The 20,403-nt window shown below is 33.6% G+C and overlaps 1 protein-coding gene across 17 annotated transcripts in view; it reads left to right on the top strand.

Moving 5' to 3' along the window:
• The window catches only part of RFX3 (regulatory factor X3), a 345,069-nt gene that overhangs the window by 232,294 nt on the left and 92,372 nt on the right, over positions 1 to 20,403 (top strand). For 14 of the 17 annotated variants that reach the window (XM_058301786.2, XM_058301783.2, XM_058301787.2 and 11 more), the window contains 2 exons: positions 10,074 to 10,148; positions 18,787 to 18,968. In XM_058301786.2, coding sequence (XP_058157769.1) covers positions 10,074 to 10,148; positions 18,787 to 18,968 — 257 coding nt within the window. The remainder of the gene's footprint in view (positions 1 to 10,073; positions 10,149 to 18,786; positions 18,969 to 20,403) is intronic. The other 3 variants (XM_058301791.2, XM_058301789.2, XM_058301790.2) reach the window with 1 other exon arrangement.

The raw sequence follows: 20,403 nt of genomic DNA, 5'->3' as shown, positions 1-20,403 counted from the left end.
GTTTACTAAAATGGCTAATGGAGCTAACCCTTGCACTGAAGTGGGGACCAAATCCAAGGAAAAAAAGGAAAATCCACAAATATCCCCCCAACTTCTTTTAATTGGGTAGTTATGTATATTTTTGCCTTCATCTTATATTTTAAAACCACAGTTGTTAATATGTTGTAAATTGATTAATTTTAGATTCACCAAAATTGTGCTTTCCTTCTGATAATGTTGCTAACATGAGTTGCAAAATTGCCAAAAGTTTGGGTAGCAAGTTAGTGAAAAAGAAGCAAAAATCCAAATACGCAGACTGCAAACCCACCCCTCCCTCCTCCTTCCATTTTTCCTTGCCTCCCTCCCTCCCTCCCTTCCTTTTTCTGTCCTTTGTTGTTCCTAGATGGAATGATTACTGCAGAAAGTAACCCCACACACACACCCTTAACAGGAGACTGACATTTCAGATAGGTTTAAGTGTGCTGACTGCATGCTCATGCCAGCCCTCAGAGTTACTCTTTTTGAACAAAAGTCACCATGTACAAATGTTTCTCTCTTACCTAATCTCAAATGCAAACAAATTTTAAAGTCCTAGAGTTCAGAAGAGAGATTACACAAGACGAAATTTGCAGTGTCAAATATATCCTCTGCACTGGGTTTCTTTAAAGAATTTGCTGTCCTTTTCCCTAGGAAGTAGAAATGCTATTTCTCTGAGAATGAGGTTAGCATAGTAACTTGCCTTACCAAGAAAATGCAATTATTATACCACGATGACTATTTTTATAATGATTAAAATGTATCCATTTAAAAATTCTTCTTGTTTTGTAACTTGATCACTTTTAAATCATTCTCAAGTAATGTTTATCAATCATATTTAAACCTGCTCCTAATGGAAAGTAAATCTTGTTTGTTAACAGAAATCATTTAGCAAATTTTAATTTTACCTACCGCTCTTCAGAAGATAGTTTCCGTAAAACAATGAAATGAACCGTTTGCCCCAGCCAGTCCTCATTATTTGTACCAGAAGTGAATGGTGTAGATTTTATTAAAGATTTTGTAGAGGAGAAAGCGTAGGGCTTAACATCATACTCTCCAAGGCAGTTACAACAAGCCTCTTTGCACCACTTTGTACTCCCTTGTCTGTCTGTTCATTCCACCAAAGATTATTTGCCTCCAGTTTTTCCAGATCTAGGATCATTTAAGCGTCTTAAAATCTCTCAACCCTTCAGCATGGTACATAAGCATGGTACATTCAGCATGGTCACAACTCCACCAAACAAGGGGCTTTCCTATTTATAATTCTAAGGAAGGAAGGCAATGGGGAATTATAAATAACAGGAGGAAAAAAAGATTTTTTTATTATATTTTTCCCTTAAAAAATATTTGCTGCCTTGGAAAATACACTTATGGATCTCTTTTTTGAGCATGACAACAGAAATTATGAACACAATACTTACTGGACATCCAGCCCTCATTTGACTCCTCTTCTCCCTCCTTCTCTTTTCTTTTCCTAAGGGCTTGCTTGGGTGGGATTTTCTCTGAGGCCCTTTTTTTGGGATACCAATTCTTGGTCAGATACCACATAAGCCTCACAAAAGGTGGCCCTGGATACTAAAGACTGTTTACTTATAGGACCTGTAGGACCAGATGAAAGTTTCAGCCTGACCTTCAGGTCACCAGTCTGTCACACTAATGGGTAGAAGGTACCCTGCCCATTGCAGGTCCTTCCAAGATGGGGTTGCTATATCTCTTCAGGAGTTCTATTTTTTTTTCTTCCTGAGTATGAAATATAACATCTCCCTGGCCTTTTCTGAGTTCCTGTTCCTCATTTGAGGGAAATCAAGGAAAATTCCCCTCCTGTTGCAGTCTGCCACAAGCTGTACATACTTGCTTCACTCAAAACAAATGTACATGCCTTCTGCTTTAAAATATATGAAATATTTTTCTTGAATCTGCCTCCACAAAATTTAAGGTCTACTTTTTGCTGTGTAGTCATACTTTTGTCACATTTGTAGCCAAGCCACTTTCTACAATAGAAGTGAATTTAGTTACTGTAATCTCTAACCAGCAGTCTAGGCTTAGTGTGGAGATCCTTTTGTTCAATGAAGGGAAACCCACTTACCCATTCCCTGTGATTCTTTCTTTTTGGAATTCATTGTTCACTTGGGGTTGCTAAGTCACACCAGTATCTACTTTAATTCTCCAATTCCTGCCTGGTTCTCTGATCCCAAACATTATTTTCTCATAGTAACTGGCAATTACCTACCTCTCTTCTCTTCAGTTAGCTTCATTTACAGCATAAATTCAGGAAGCTTACTGTACTTTCTGATGAAGTCTTCTTTTCTCTGAATAGTCTTCATTATAAATCTCTCAGCAAGTTGCTACAACTGAGTCTGATTTTTCAAGTGACACTCCATAGTTCCTTTGCAAATGGTACATTGCAGACTTTCAAATCTCTTTAACACCCAAGATGGGGTGAAGTTTTTTTATCTTCTCGCTAATGTGTAATCAAAAGCCTGTCGTGTGAATATAGGAATTTCTCCACAGTACCTGAGCTTTGACCTTTCAAACTTTCACAGGTATTGTGTCAGAGTAACATATGAATTTTTGAGACCGCATATACTTCCTAAGGCTGCAAGTGATCTTTATCACTTTTCTGCCTCAGATGGCTGTCACTCCTCTAACATTTTGGTGATCTATCTTTTAAACACAGTGCAAAATCCTGCTCTCCAGCTCCTGACAATGCCAGTGGCTTCCTGTAGCCCTGTACCAAGGTTTCCCATCTTTGGCTGATAACCAGATTCAGAGTACATTCCCATTCTCTGGTAATCCTGTCTCAGAATTTGACTCGAAAGGAATTTAAATCATCCTACATATATTGCCAGGGGTCTTCTTTCATCTTTAAAAAAGGACTCCAATTTTTCTAAGGAACTTGTTCCTGTGGAGTCTCGAATGGATATCAATTTCCTACCTGCTCTTTTACATGAGGACACTCAATCTAATAATCTCACTTACTGCTCTATAAACCTATCTCACCAGACTGAACATCTAATCTCAAATGGCGTATCCCACCATTTGATCTCAGAGAACATGCCATTTGCTTCTAAATAATTATGAGTCAATAGTCCAGGACCATGATGAACTGGTCTAAACTCCCAAGTACCATGAATCCTAGCATTAAATAACATGCACAGGGTATGGACACTACTGCCTCAGTTCTAGGGTAATTATTTAATGAAATGCAACTGGGAACTATATCTTAGTTCAGAGAATTGGTGTTTTAAAAAATAAGCAAAGGTATACCCATAATCAAAAGAATTTACAGTAATTTTGAATTAATTTGAGGAAGAGTTGATAAATGTTTACCATGCCCACTTTTTAATTGGAAAAAAAAAACATGAATACTTTGGTCATTAAAAAAGCACAATTATTTGTCATTTTATCATTAAATAGAAAAATACAAAAGGACATTTTTTTAAAAAAAGGAAAAAGAATCTAAGAGAAAGGAAAAGATATATTTAGAGAGAAGAGCAACACTCAAGAAGAAAGACTTCAAACTGAGGCTTGAAATTACTCTGATTTTCAGGTTGTCACTGAGTTTCTTGCTAATCTGATTACAATATGTTACACTAGAGTTGAAATTTCCATTTTGAAGTTGAATTTCAAAATGATCAGTATTCTTAGAATAAAGATCGTGCAATAGAGAAAGGAACAGGAAAACATTTCAGAATCTATTCATGTCAATGTGTTTGATATGCGTATTTGAAATGTTCTAATCTCACAGTGATGAAATAATGGCCGTTGTGTTCATTTCAAGTAAAAAGAGGGCATTGCCAAGATATCTGCCTGAGACTCCCCACCTTTTAGGTCTGTATTTCTAAAAATATGTTTATATTCATTCCTTTTCATTCTCGCTACCTTATTACTAGGCTGTTACCTCAATACTGGACTACAATCTTAGCCTTTAAGGTGGTTTCCTGTCTCTCTTCCTACATTATATCCCATATTCATATATATTATTATTATATATGATAATATATAAAGTGCTATCAGATCAGATCCTTTCCTTACTCACAGTTTTTCAATGATGACCCATATCCTATTTAAAGACCCCAGCCAAGAAATTAGTCTGTCTTTTTTACTTAATTTACATACCCCTAAAGGAAATTTGTTCTTCAGATATTTTTTATTTTTTTCCTGTGGTGATGGTTTCATTTTTTTTTACCTTTTTTTTTTTAAAGATACATAGATCACACACAATGTTACATAAAAAAATATAAGAGGTTCCCATATACCCCACTCCCCACACCTCCCACTCCTCCCACATCAACAACTTCTTTCATTAGTGTGGTACTTTAATTGCATTTGATTAATACATTTTGGAGCATTGCTACACAGTATGGATTATAGTTTACGTTGTAGTTTACACTCTCTCCCAGTCCATTCAGTGGGTTATGGCAAGATATTTAATGTCCTGCATCTGTCCCTGCAATATCATTCAGGACAACTCTAAGTCCCAAAAATGCCCCCACATCACACCTCTTTTTCCCTCTCCCTGCCTTCAGCAACTCCCGTGGCCATTTCCTTGAGCATACCTTTCTCTGAGCATACATTGTGGCATCTTATCGCTGTACCTTCTTTCATTCTGTTTGCTCTGCCTAAAATGTTCTCTGACCTGCCCCATCAGAATTCCAGGCGTTGTCAGACTGCTACTAAAAAAACCTCCTTACCCATGCTCTCTCTCTAACCAAACAAGGAGAGAGTAATTATTCCCTTCCTCTATATTTCAGCAACATTTAATTCATCCTGGTATATCCTTAATTACTTGCATATATATATATATATATTTCAGTTCTTTGTATATAAATAGACTCTACCAATTAGTCAGCCCATGATTTATTGTGAGCTTCTGGTTGACATATTTATATTTTTAAAATCTCTGCAGCCATTATCTCTCTCTCTCTCTTCCTCTCTCTCTGTCATACTGTACATATAAACACACACACACATACACACCACTCAAGCACTCATACACTCATACATGTAAAGCTAACACTGGATGGGATTTTGTATTTGTTAAAATGGAATGAAATTGCATGAAACCCGACTAGTCTGATCAAATTTCCATTATTGGTAGCAAACACCAAAGTTGTCCTATACCTGAGGAGGAGGGGGAAGTTTTCATTTTATTTTATCTTTTACTTTTTTTTAACCTACAAATTCCTTGAATTTGAATCACTTTAAAATCTAGCTAGCTGGTAATTTAGCAATTCAGTCATATATCTTTGTTGAGGTTAGAAACATTACCTTAGTGAATATATGAAAATATCTCTTTGAATATTTAGGCCAATAATCTTTTGTATCAGCCTACTTTTAAGCACATTTTCCCCCTTTCTTACCTGATTATAATTTCATATCTTATATATGACAGTTATGAATACTGTAGAATATCATTTAATATTAACTATGATTCTACCTAGGAGAACTTAAATTTTAAAATGATTTACAGTAAACTGGAAGCATATGATCTCACCAATACACTTAGGTGAAAATCCTGAAGTATGCTATCACTTTCTTGAGATTGGTCAAACCCTAGATACATGAACAAATATTTGCTCAAATATTTGATCTACGATAAGGGAAAAGTTAACAAATTAATTCCATAATTTATTTGAATTTTTGTCATAGAAATACTGAAATATTTTACCTAGTCAATTTGCATTCTATCTCTCTGTCCCTTTATCCAGCCTCTAACCATATATGTAGCTCTTAACCCCATGAAACTATGACAAGACCAAATCATGGGTTAATTGATAGGAATGATATCAATAATCCATTGATTATTTTAGAACTATACTGTATACCATCAAAATCTGCCTCATTATTACTCTTCTTCCCCATTTTAAAATTGTTACTCTGACCTCTCTTTCACCCTCATTTTCCCTCCATCCTCATAACATAGTCCTGTGGATATTAATCTCTTCTCCTATTCTTGGCCCTGAAAGTTTCTGTTCTATCCACAAACATTTACTGGTCACACTTCAGACCCTTCTTGTTTTAACCCTTAACTTACTATAGGCACTACCCATTACAACTTGCAAAACTCATCTCCTGGCTTTATCTAAATATGACACTTTTCAAAAGGTCTGCATACTTCCTTTATTTTTTTTTTAAATTTATTTCTCTCCCCTTCTCCCCCACCCCAGTTGTCTGTTCTCTCTGTCCATTTGCTGCGTGTTCTTTTTTGTCCCCTTCTGTTGTTGTCATCAGCATGGGAATCTGTTTCTTTTTGATGCATCATCTTGCTGTGTCAACTCTCCATGTGTGGAGCGCCATTCCTGGGCAGGCTGCACTTTATTTCTTCTGGGTGACTCTCCTGACGGGGTGCACTCCTTGCACGTGGGGCTCCCCTACGCGGGGGACACCCCTACACGGGGGACACCCCTGGGTGGCACGGCATTCCTTGCACGCATCAGCACTGCACGTGGGCCAGCTCCACACCGGTCAAGGAGGCCCGGGGTTTGAACCACGGACCTCCCATGTGGTAGACGGACGCCCTATCCACTGGGCCAAGTCCACTTCCCTGCATACCTCCTTTAAAACTTCTTCTCATGGCATTGCTTCTTCCCTGATTCTGACCTACCAAGATATAATTCCAACCTGTTGTTTGAACCTCACTTCATACTATGCCCATATACATACCACATCCTACAGAAAAACTGAACTCCTTGTTATTCCCGAAATATGAACTCTCCCTGTGCTTTCTTGCTTCCTGGATTTTGAGGCCGTTCTTCTTTCCTAGAAGATCCTTTCCCAGATTTCTGCCTACTGAAATGTTTCCATCTTTTAAAGCATGGAGGTCTGAATTTGGGGAGTCTGTAAACTATGAAACTGAATGCAGAATTTCATAGGAGTATTAAGTTTTTCTAAGTAGAGTGTTCACAATTTCCATCAGATCCTCAGAAAATGGCCAAGATTCTCCCAAAAGTTTGATTACTATTTTGATTTTCTTCTACATTTCTGAACAGTACTTTTATTTTTGTCACATATATAGTCTTGTTCATATAATTATGAATTTGTACATATAAGAGTTATATTCTGTCACTTTTAAGGGTTAAGAAGTGTTTTTTAAAAATTATGGTTCCCTAAATATCCTAACTTATATACGATAGGTACACAGTTACTGTGTAATAAGTAAAATCCATCCTTTAAAAATCCATCACAAGATGTGAAATTAGACTTTTGAGCAAGCTCTTTACTCAAATTTTGAGCAAAAAATAGATTTTTGGTCTGTGTTTTCTCTTTGAGATCAAGAATGTTTGTTGATACCCTTTTAAGAAATATAGTACTGAGATCCTTTACAGTTTTACAATTTAACATTTTGGTAAAATATTTAATCATTACATTTATATTCTTTCTACAATATCTTTTTTCACTTTTGCAGTATTACTCTCTTCAGTTTACTTTCAAGTATAATGATAAAACTGCATTAGCATCCCATTTGGCAGACAGAATGTTTTTAGAAACCCGTTTCCTTAATTTTGTAATCTGTAAATTGTTAACAGTGGATTTTAACAATATAATTAGAATTTACCTTCTTATGAATTAATTTAATATATTTATTTATTTATTTTTGTCTTTGTTTTTTTAATGTTACATTAAAAAAATTTGAGGTCCTCATATACTCCCCACCCCCCTCACCCCACTCCTCCCTCCATAACAACAACCTCTTTCATCATCATGAGACATTCATTGAATTTGGTGAATACATCTTGAGCACCGCTGCACCTCATGGTCAATGGTCCACACCATAGCCCACACACTCCCACAGTCCACCCAGTGGGCCATGGGAGGACAGACAATGTCCAGTAACACCACCCAGGACAACTCCAAGTCCCAAAAACGCCCCCACATCACATCTCTTCCTCCCACTCCCTACCCCCAGCAACCACCATGACCACTTTCTCCACACCAATGCCACATTTTCTTTGATTACTACTAATCACAATAGTTCATGAATAGAATATCAGTAAGTCCACTCTAATCCATACTCTATTCCTCCATCCTGTGGACCTTGGAATGGTTGTGTCCACTCCACATCTATATCAAGAGGGGGCTTAGATTCCACATGGATGATGGATGCAATTCTCCTGCTTTCAGTTGTAGGCACTCTTGGCTCCCTGGTGTGGTGGTTGACCTTCTTCAACTCCATGTTAGCTGAGTGGGGTATGTCCAATAAACCAGAGTGTAGAGGTTGCAAGTCTGTTGAGGCTCAGGGCCTGGCTATCACATGGTCAGTCCAGAGATTCAGGTCCCCTGGGTATATCTTAAACCCAGCACCAACTACAGTTCTGGTAAAAGTAACAGGAGAGGCTTGTGGACAAAGATCACATCTGAGTCCAGCTCCATCACACAGAAACACACAGTTCAAAGTAGGGCCAACTGACATGGCACTGAACTCCATCTGCCATGACCATAGAACCTGTGGATCTCTGTAGCCCTCAGTAGAACCAATACCCGGGGTTGTATCTACTTTATCTGTCTCTGGGACTCTGCTCAGGTGTGCATAAGGACAACCCCTCTGATAACCTCCCAGCTCTTTTTGGAGACTCATAGCCATATAAACTCATTTGTCCTTTCCATTTCCCCCTTTTATTCAGATCAAAAAGCATTTTTAACTCCTGGTATTATATGTAGACTGAGACATTCTGCTGGTCCGAATTGACCCTTTTATTCAAGGTCATATATTTTAAGAATATTTTTCTACAATTTCTTAATCTCATGTTTTTCTCAGGATTACACTTTATTCACTCTAAGACAGAAGCAGTAACTTTGGAATAGAATATAAAATAAATTTAAAGTTATTATTTCCCAAATAATTTAGGAGAAAATTAGATTTAATGTTGATATGACTGATTCTGAAAGTTTTGTGTGTAGTTGTAGTGTTCCATCATAAAGAAGTTAGTAATTTGATGGAAAATAAAAATACTTTGCTGTGGATATTGCCATTCATGATTTTTTTGGAGGGGGGAGTATATTAAAACTTAAAGGCATCATCAATTTCCATAACTGGTATAAACTAAAGAAAGACTTTGCAAAAACATTAAAATATTGTTATAACTTCCTATACTGAATTTTTGATTGAAATTTTTAAAATAAAATAAAATCAGTTTACTCTCTTAAGTTGTAAAATGTGATTTTTAAAAATTTTATATTGTTAATATAGCCCAGTAACCAAACACAGGGTACTCAAAACCTGTTTTTAGGGAATGTGCTATAGTGCCAGGATCTGAAAGATAGGTATCTTTAAAAAGGAGTTCAGTGAGAGCACATCAGATTTATTATTGGCACCTGCTACTTAATCACTAAAGTTTTATGATTGCTCATGGCATGTGGAATAAAATTGTTTCTGTGGTTGCCCCTTTTCTTTGTCAGCTCTGAATTATTTTCTCTTCTACATTCTATTTCTGCTGTCATTTCTGATATCTCTGCCTCACCACTACACCCATACTTACATCTTAATATTAATTCATACTGATGACCCTCTACTTCCATATTTTAATTCAGGAGTAAGAGAAGAATGGATAAATTTAGTAGCTTTTTGAACACTAGTGAAGATATTTTTGCTCATTTGAATTAAAATATTAATGCATATTAAACACACAATATGCAGTATGATTTTTCTTTCACAACAGAATAAAATAAATATTAAATACTCCTTAGGCATGAAGCTATAGAAAAAGAGTAGTTTCTATCCCACATCTGTATCTTTGAACTGTGAAAGTCAAGAAATGTTTTCTCATTACTAGAAAATTCCACTGGGGTTCCTGCTCCTCAGGTCTCCGTTCTGGCTGTAATTACAGAATGTTCAAAAAGGTTTACTTTTGTGATTGAGCTTATTCTTAGTGTGCATATTTTTATTTTATTCTCTGGGGGTGGAGGGAAGGAGGGGGAAATACACACTAGTTGAGAGCTATTCATTAGCCACCATTGAAGAAGAAATTGAACTTTAAAGAACCTATCAAAATTTTCTCTGGTCAGCCTTTTATTACTATCTTGTCTTGAGCCCTTTTTTTAATGACATCTATTATCAGATTGAAATGGCGATTGAGACGCTGCAAAAGTCTGACGGTCTGTCCACTCACAGAAGCTCTCTTCTCAACAGCCATGTAAGTTGCCTCTTCTTCATGTAAACTAATCTCTTGCTTGTTCTGCATGTGTTGCTTGCCTCTAAATGCTTGTTTTATTTATTTGCTTATTTTATTTTGCTTCTTAACCTTCCTTTCTCAGCCCCTTATTATCTCTATATCACTTAATGGCTATTTGTACAGTGGAATACCTAAGAAATAGAGCCCCATACACTGCTTTACTAGGTTTTTGCACTGTTTTGGAACAGATCTAACATTTTTAAGTTAAAATTAAGCTTCCAATTATTTGTAAAAGTAATTAATGGGAATTTTAAATATTTTTAAATTCCCTGTTTGATATTGATTTAATATGAAGCACATGCTTATAATCTGCATCTCCTTGTCTGAGACAGAGAAATAGCCATGTCTACTTGTAATATACTTCAAATGGAAAAATTCTTATTACCAAATTCAATAGTAACTTGTTTGAGAATTATTTATTTATCTGTAAAATTATATAAAATGGGCAAGGAATGGACCAAAAGAAGAAATGAGGCGGAGATAAACCTAAATTGCCAATAATTGAGATAAAACAGAATTACTGTTATTATTTCTTAAAATTTTTAACTATTATCAGATGCAGCACCACTATAACACTGGTAAGTGTGAGAAGGGTGATAACAATTTTGTGAAATCATAAACATTTTCATCTACAGTTCAAATATGGGAAACCAATGCAAATGCTGACTTAAAATTACTCTATAAGATGGTTTCTGAATACATGGAGAAAAGTAAACAGATCTATTAGCTAATCTATTTTAGTGACATTTTAATAAGAATTAGTATTTCCCTTCTCAAGTAACAGTATAGTATGTTCTTATATTTAGGGATAAAATTATTAAGATTTCTTAATTCTTCCCCATATTCTGAGACTGAGAAGTCTAAAATTGACTCACCCTACATGAAATAGCATAATTTTGTCAATAAATTAAAAGCTCTTAGCTCACAGATATTTTCACTTTGATTTTCACACATTTGGATTTTCAAACATTAAAATTTAATAGTCCAAAATATCCTAAGTGCCTTTGCTCTATTGTAAATATGCAATTTGTTTTTCGAAGGGGGATTTTTGTCTTGTTTCTATTGTAAAGGGAAGTATCATGGCAAAAAAAAAAAAAATTGGTTAGCCAACTTTGAGAATGCCTACAATTTTTGTGAAGATCATATTTAAAAATAATGATATATCTTCTTGCCCTTCTTTTTGAAGTAATTTAAGGAAAATGATTTTCCCCCTTTCTGAAAATTTCTATTTGTATTCAATATGTCACTCTTAAATGTGTCTTAACTATATCCCTTTTGTGTTGGTGTGAGTTGGTTGTGTGTAAAAGCTGATTTACTGTATACTGTTAGGGTTGGGGGAGGGTGATGACTACTGGTGTTTATGTTTTGAAAGTGGCAAGTGAAAATATTCTTCCCTTTCAGTCAAAAATGTGCAGGAACATAAGAAAAAAACCCTGAAGTTTCTAGTTACCCTTTTTGAACTTTCAGGCTTCTAAGAAGTTGTGCTCTGATATTTAATTCACATTTCATTTATATGGGAGATATATAGTTTAGTAAAATATGAGATATGTTTAATTTAACCTCAGCTACCCATCTCAGTTAGTACTTTCATGAACAATAATGTAGGTATAAGAAAATATTTTTGCAAATTTTTATTTATTTGTTGTTTTGTTTGAAATGTATTCAAATATTTTGGTTTTTTTCTCTTGTAGAATTCATAAAGTATATATTTAATATTAAGGAATGTGTGAATTAAACTGCATAAACAACAGAGAAATGTTTATTAATCCATGACTACATATTTTTTATCACATAGAATGAAAACTCTTTTATACTGTTAGAACTGCCAAAGGCTTTTCAGTAGATAGAAAAGAGTAGGCACAAATGTTTCTCTTGTTTTCCTGATTCATTTATATTACACCTCTGTGCTACAGCTAAATTCATTCAAAAACAAATTTATAGTCAAGTCGTTAGAAGTACAAATGATTTTACACATTATATGTAAACAGTGGAGAAAGGATTTAATTGTATTGAATCCTCCTGGGTATCCTGACCTGATCTAGGTTCTGGTAACCAGTCAATGAGGGTTAGTGTCTTCCTAAACACATAAGAAAATCCTATTGTCTTTTTGTCCTTGGAAAGTTAGTGATACTCCTCATTTTCATTATATTTATCCAAATAACTGGAATAAGCCACTTCATGCATTCTTAATAACCATCTTCTAAAACTATCTTAAATTCTCTGAACCTAATTGGTGATTTTCCATTATATAGAAAATTTTTCATGGAGAGTGGTTTTTTTTTAGGTTGCTAATATTGTAAATATCAATGTAGTATGTTAACTTTATCACCACATTATATAGGCCATAATATAAAATTATTTGAGATTTGTGGGATTCTTTGAGGTGAATGAATTCATCTTACTGATGACAAGCTAGTTCCCTGATTTATTAATTTCTACAAAGGATCAATTTCATTAAGTAAAATATAATGAATGTAGGAAAAATTATCAATAAATTGTGCCCCATATTTACTAGTTTCTAAAGAGAAATCTTAATCATAATTGTTGAGCTAAAAAGTCTTTTTTACTCTATTTGGGAATCAAATAGAAGAGATCTTGTTTTTCTTTTATATATTTGATTACTCACAGTAATTGAGAAAACTCTTGTTAGGGTCAAATCAAGTAAATAATCCCCTCGCACAGAATCTAACTTTATTGCTTTCCTTTTCACCTTTCTTTCTTCATACATTGGAAGATGAAGTGGAGTGTATCCCTTTTCCAGCATGTTCTCAAGAGCTTTTGGTATTGCTGATCTATTTACCATTATCATGCTATTATTACACAGATTGAAATGCGTGTATAACAAGTCTAGTTCATATCCTATATAGTGCCCCACTTGTGACTGAATACAGTTACACTAATGCAATGTTTTATTTTATTAACCAGGTTAACATAATGTCATTTATTTCAGTGCTAGCACCTCATAGGGTGTCAGCAAATATTTATTGGCAAATGAAAGCTCCAAGAAAGTAAGGATTTTTTATGTTTGTTCACTGAATCATCCCTCTATCCCCCACCCCATTACCTAAAACTGCCTGGTATATAGTACTTGCTTAACAGTTTGCTAAATGAATGAATGTAAGAAATAAGGAATCAAAGGGAACAGACCTTATCATATCTTTCAGTATTCTAGAATGCCTTTGCCAATCATGTATGTGTTTATTATTTGGGGACTCAAAATCATTGTATTGTTTCTTTTATTTTCAAGTATGACTCAGTAATTGCATGTGGGAACATTGTGGATAGAGGATGTTTCCCTCCTTCCACAGAATTTAAGTGAAAGAATATACGGTCATTCTATCACTTTACCGTGTACCTTATTTTCAGTCTTCAGGTTAAGAGTAGACAATTTTTTCCCCCAACAATCTAATCCTTTAAAGACTTCTAGCCAAGGATGACACTCATTTCCTTGTATTTTAGAATTCTGCTTTTCATTTGGTTTTACAGAATTCTGTCTTTTAGTATAATAATTTTTATTTAAATATTTTTAGTTCTGAATTTTTATATATGAAGATGTCAGGGCAAATGATGTATACCCTGCCTAAAATAAATAAGAATATCTTAATTCTGCTTCAATGCAGACTTTATTTTATACTCTTTCTCATTTGTAAATAATATAAATTGGCATTTAATGGTTGTATTGTATCCAATTTGTGATATTTTTAGCTTGTAAATTTGAATTCAGAAATGTTAAATCAATTATTTCTAATTTTCATGTAATTTTAAAGCTTGCTTGTTTTTTAAAAATTCCATTTAAAGTATATTTTTAAAAAATCTTTAGACATGTATTTTGTATGCTTTCCACAATCCAGCAAATAATAGTTTCATAAAAATAATAATAATAATAGTTTCATGACTTTTGCTGCCATTTTAGCTACTAAAATATACTGAAAACGAAACTGTTTATTTATACCTACTCTCTTTTTCCCCATGATCCCTTTTTTTTTCTAATGTTACATTAAAAAAATATAAGAGGGTCTCATATACCCCCACCCTCTCTCACTGCACTCCTCCCACATCAACATCCCCCACCATCACCGCGGCACACTTATCGCACTTGGCGAACATACCCCGGAGCACCACCGCATCACATGGATAACAGTCCACATTGTAATTTACACTTTCCCCCAGTCCACCTAGTGGGTTATGGCATGATATATAATGTCCAGCATCTGTCCCTGCAACATCATTCAGGACAACTCCAAGTCCTGAAAACGCCTCCCCATCACATCTCTTCTTTCTTCTCCCTGCCCCCAGAAAATACCTACTCTCTCTTGACTCTGCTTTTTTGTAAATATGTTATGAAGAAATAAGGCCTAATAAAATACATATTACCAGTGAACTGAACTTAAAATGAATCCTGATGGATAATAATTCATCTGGGAAAAAATGCCAAATGTTGCATTTAGATGTTAATTGAGGGACGCAATATTTATTTTTTTGTCAATCAGGATTTCCCTTTGGGAAAAATAGGTACTTTTCATCTTTCTTAATCTATTCTGATTAATGTAGATTAAATGCAAAGGTTGAATGATGTAATTATCTTGGTTTCCATCCTTAAATGAGCTTATGTTAGTTCATTAGTAGAATAATCAGGTTTTAAAGATAAAGGTTAAATGTTCCTATGGTGTTTTAAGGGCTTTTAAATCATAAATGTGAACAAATATTTTACAAGGCATTTTTAAAAGAGTAAAAGAAATTGTTTAGTTCAATCTTACTAAAATTTAGGGTATTGAATTCTTACACCCAGATACATTTTATTAAAGACAAAACCTAACGAAATAATCTCTCTAGTAACAGCATGTAAGCCTCTAGGTTACATTTAACTTCCAAGTTTCTCTTAAGTAAAATTAATGCTTTCTTATACTCCATTTTAAATTCAGATGTCTGATTTACAGTTTCATCATTGTATTGAAGCCTAAAGGTTAAATACCATCATATAAAATACAAATTATAAACCCCAGCTAAATCTCCCAGTTCTATCTGGTAGGTCCTAAATCAGTTTTCTACTTATACAGTTTCTTGATAGCACAGTGGTTATAGATTTGCTAGGTGGAACAGGCTCATCTGCAGCAGTCATCTCCATCCTATCATGCTTTTAAACCTCCCCTTGGTTTCCAGGATCTGATAAGAAATAAAAGTTCCTCCTCTTGCAAACAAGGAGTTGGGGATAAAATGTAGTTTACCTACGATAAAAGTTATAGTCACAAAATTACCCACTCTTGTGAAATTTTTCAAACCAACTAGTGATTATTATATATTACATACAAACTCAGATTTAAAAAAAATAACTGATTTAAGAATGAAGGCTCTTTAAGAATATAAAATTATATGATTAGAACAATCAGTTTGTAAAATGGTCCAGTTCCTTTGATTTGCTTAGCCTTGTGGGACCATAAAGTTAACCCTATGAAAGCTTCGTTTTTCTCTGCATTATTCAGTTTAGGCATGAGTAATATTATTTAGGCTTCTGGGTAGTTTAAGCCAACTTTTGCCATAATTATCTCACTATTTCTGTGAAAATTTTTCTTTGATTAAGAATTGTCTGATTAACTCTTTTAGATATGTAAACATGCCTTTGTACTCAAAATATTTTATATTAAACTTCTATTTGCACTGATTTTCCCTTTCATAAAAAAAGCAGTTTGTGTTATTACCCTTCAAATATTTTATTGGATTTGCTTTTTAAAATTCCTTTATGCACTTTTTTTCTCTACTTGATCCTTTTCCTTGATTATGAGAAATCAGTAGGCTTTTGTTTTCAGATATTTGCCTTTACTTTTAATTAATCAAATGTTGCAAGAAAACTAGTATGCCATTAAAGGAGTTTTCAGAAAATTTTTATATATCTATTTAAGTAAAAAAATTATTTAATTTGTTTTATAGCCTTTTAAAAGTATTCACATCAAATCCATTTTAAATTTTGTGTACTTTTGGCTATAAGGCTCATGTTATTAAATTGATTGTTTTCCATTTCTGAAAAAATGTCCTCTGAAATTAAGATTTCCTAGATAGCTATCTTCGTTAGCTAAGGAAAGAATATCAATTTTTTTCACACATCTTTGTTAAGAAATCATACTTTTAACCCTTTGACAGTATGCATTATTTTATGCACATACCTGTATATGCATACAGACATATCCTTGGCATTTTAAACTTAAACTTACCTTGTGTTCCATGCCAATGGATATTTGCACATCATTAGTTCAGTTGCAAAATATTACTATTTTCCAAAAATTTACAGTTATTTCATTGACTTTCTGTGGATTTTTTCTTAGTGTTTCCTTTATACAAAGTACCTATATTCTTTAATATATTAAGAACACTAATGGAAGGCAGGCAACTCTTACTCTATCTAGTGTATGTACACAAAACAAGAGTCAGCACTTTTGTGCAGTGTGGTTCATTAGGGTTCCCCTAACACAATTGAGGTGAGAAAACAGTGCTTCCAGATCCCAATCATCTTGCTGAGACATGTGGAAGAAATATAAGTCAGATTAGTATTACTGCATTTTAAGTGTAGTCTCTCTCAGTTGCATTATTAATCAATAAAGTTTTCAAATTTAAAGAGAAATGCTAAGGAAACACCCTGACAGAATATGGGTCTGAGCCTCTATAACTTTAATTACCAGTCTGTGTACTTCTCTTTTATACTAAATGACTATGAATGAACAAACTTGTTTTATATGTCATTTATAATAATCAGAAATCATGTTTCAGTGCCTCAAGAAAACTTGATTACTGACAGTAAAGTTGCAGATGATTCATATCAAAGTAATTCTTTTGACCTATAATATTTTTTCAGTCATTAGAAAAATGAGTAGCTTATTTTGTGTAATCTTTTAAAAATTTTGCATGGGAGGGTTTTATATGTTACAGAGGCAATATATATGTTAAATATGCATATTCATAAGATATGTGGTCCACAAGTCTTCCTAATCAGAACATTAATTTTATTTTTCTAAGTTCTCTGCTCTGTCTTGTAACTTGGTGGCCAATATTCAGTATGGGTTTAATGATAAAAGTTTAATCACATAAAGAATATGTGGGAATATTTGAAATTATAAAATAGTTCTGGAAAATTCAGTTGTCATGGTTAAAGGCAATGATTCTGAACATACTTAAAATAAATTTATTATTTAAAAAGTCTTAAAGTTCGGGTTCTTCCATCATAAATTTTACAAATAAATTAGGAAAATGAAGAAATGTTTTAATCTCTTTGTGTTTCCATATCACCATTTTTAGAATCTAACTATAATTTTCCAGAAGGCAGGAAAATCATATTCATGTTTGCATTACTAGGTGCCTAGCACATTGCCTGGCTTGTAGTTGGTGCTCAATAAATGAATTCTTAAGCTTCCATAATTTATATTTAATTGTACATTAAAAATCATGCACTCTCTGACACCTCATATATAGCATGAAAATTTTGTTGAGACAAGTAATGTGAAATATTGGGCAAGCTATAAACTATAATTTTTATTTTCCAAAAATATATGTATATTAGGAAAATGACATGTGGACAGAAAAGGAAAAAGAGAGAGATGACCTGCTTTTGTGGAAATAACAATAAGTATACAACTAATCAGGAAATGTGTATTGGAAACCAGGCACAAATACTGAGACACTACATGATCTTAAGAAAGTTATTTGTCTATTTCAGTACTCCTTTCGTAAATAAAATAAAATAGAATAATCTTGCTAATGTTGAAACTCCATAATATATAACTAGATTAAATTTTCTGTAAGTTTCTTGCTTATTCCAAATTTTATAGGCTATTTAAAAAAATAGACACAGATGACAATATAAAATTTTAAAATGTGAACTATAGACTGAGAAAATATTGCTTTAACAACTACCATTATGGTGTGTCTTCCAAGATAATGAAAAAAAACACATCTTTGAAGTAGAATTATTTAAATGGTTGTAGTAAAGGATATCAGTGTCTAGAGAGTTTCATTTTCCTTCTGAGGAAGAAGTTATTGAATTTTCCCCTTTCTACTTACAGAATTTGTCCCAGTAGACAATACATTATTGTATTATCTTGTGGTATTTTGAGATAAGTAAATTAGAATTCTATAAAAATGAATAGAACCTTAATATTAAAACTCATACAAGACAGCCTGCTGTTCATGTGTTGTAATAGTCCAAAACTAAAAGACGTGTTATGTGCTGTGCTGCCAGGCCTGGTAATGTATTTTTTCTGTAGTGATTATAAATTATATTTATGATGAGTTAATGGGATTATGTGAATTCCTTGAAGAGGTGTTTGTCTCTGAAATAGCAATCAATACAGGGAACATTAGTATGTCTGTACATGTCCTTGAATATTTGAAAAAATGGACATTGTTTGAGGTCATAAGGTATGTTCAACTATTTACAATGTTTCTGAGAGTTTTCAAGCCAAATAATAATGGCCCTCCAATTAGAACAATTTACCCGGCACAAGGCTTGATGAAGAATTTCTAAGTATTTCTGCATATTATGTTTACAGTATCTTATAGAAATTTTGATAAATTAGATGGCTTCTCTGTGTTTACTCCGTCTTATTTACACTAGCTTCAGTGGCTGTTGGACAACTATGAAACAGCAGAAGGAGTGAGCCTTCCCAGAAGCACTCTATACAACCACTACCTACGGCACTGTCAGGAACACAAACTGGATCCAGTCAATGCTGCGTCTTTTGGAAAACTAATAAGGTCAATTTTTATGGGGCTACGTACCAGGAGATTGGGAACTAGGTTAGTACTGAAAAAAAAAAGATCATAAACTAATATCTCTATTCTAACCTCTATCAGTTCTGTATATCATTTGAGCAAAAGTACTTGATTATAGGTAACATTTAAAGGAAATAATATAGAATTAGTTCAGCTTATAAAATTCTTCAGTAAAGGAAAGGTCATTATTCAATGCATGCTAACAAACCAGAAGTATGTGTTGTCCCAGACATTAACTGAGCAAAGCTTTGAGAAGAACTAAATCTAAAACCACATGGAGATTAACAGAAGAACCTCTTATCACAAGATTTGCATATGGTGCTTTAAAAATTAATATTTTTATTATTAAAATGTTGTCTTCTTTAAATAACCATACTAAAAATGTTGAGTAAAATGGTATAGTAAATGGAAAACTTTGTATCTCTTGACTCTTGCAAAATTACATTTAAATGTCTTTATAAATAATTTCAATTTGAATAGAATAAAAAAATTAAAGCTGAGTTTTTCATTTCATTTCTGGAGACCAACCAAACCTCATTTGGTAAACTTGCAAAATATGGTATTCAAAGCCTTCAGTAATGATATGGTCTTATTTACACTCTTATTGACCATTTTATTTAATTCTTGATTGTGAAACAATATATGTGTTCAAGTAAAAATATAGTACAATTCCATTGCAAAAAATCAATAACGTGTAGAAGACTTAACTTCCCTTAGTTTTTATTACCTTAGAAGAAAATATGAGTGTTCTTGCTAATCAAAATATGATGAAAAGAATACATAGAACTGTGACGCCTCATATTTCCCATTCCATAATTTCTAAAAATTATCTTAACTAATATTTTAAGTAGCTGGACAGAAGAATATGGATGCTTTGATTTCCTAAATCTTACAAAAATCCATATAAAAATATAAAATGCAAGTGCTACACTGTGTAACATTAGGTGACATACCTGTAATTAGTTGTAAATCACAGCTTCCTGGTATTCTACAAAATACTTTTTAGTATTAATAAATAGAACTTTTGTAATTGACTTCATTACAAATTTATACTGATAAGACGAATGTCAGTTTTAAGAGACTTAAAAGGTCTGTGGTATTCAAAGTGTCAGTTATTCTCATTTTATATGATTGCTCAGCTTTCAGATTGCTCGAGGCTCAGTTCTCCCATAAATAACATTTTCTTCTATCTGTACTTCAAAAGATAGCATGTTTTAAACTGGAGAATATGATTAAGTCTATTCAGACTAAGGGAACTAGCATTCAGTTCTTGGTGGCGGGGAGCGGGGGGGTTGTTTCTCTAGTATTTTTTCCCCTAGAACCACAAAAATCATTATTTGGGTACCTAACCTACTATCTCCTAGATGATGGCTTAGTAGCTACATATACCGTGCCAATATTTTGAAACTCTGGGCTTTATTCAACATGCTAATAACTGTATTGTTGTATTCCTTTTGTT

Source organism: Dasypus novemcinctus, chromosome 8 (assembly GCF_030445035.2).
Source record: "Dasypus novemcinctus isolate mDasNov1 chromosome 8, mDasNov1.1.hap2, whole genome shotgun sequence".
Lineage (NCBI taxonomy): Eukaryota > Metazoa > Chordata > Mammalia > Cingulata > Dasypodidae > Dasypus > Dasypus novemcinctus.
The sequence above is the reverse complement of the archived record's forward strand: the minus strand, read 5'-3'. Positions and strand labels throughout refer to the sequence as shown.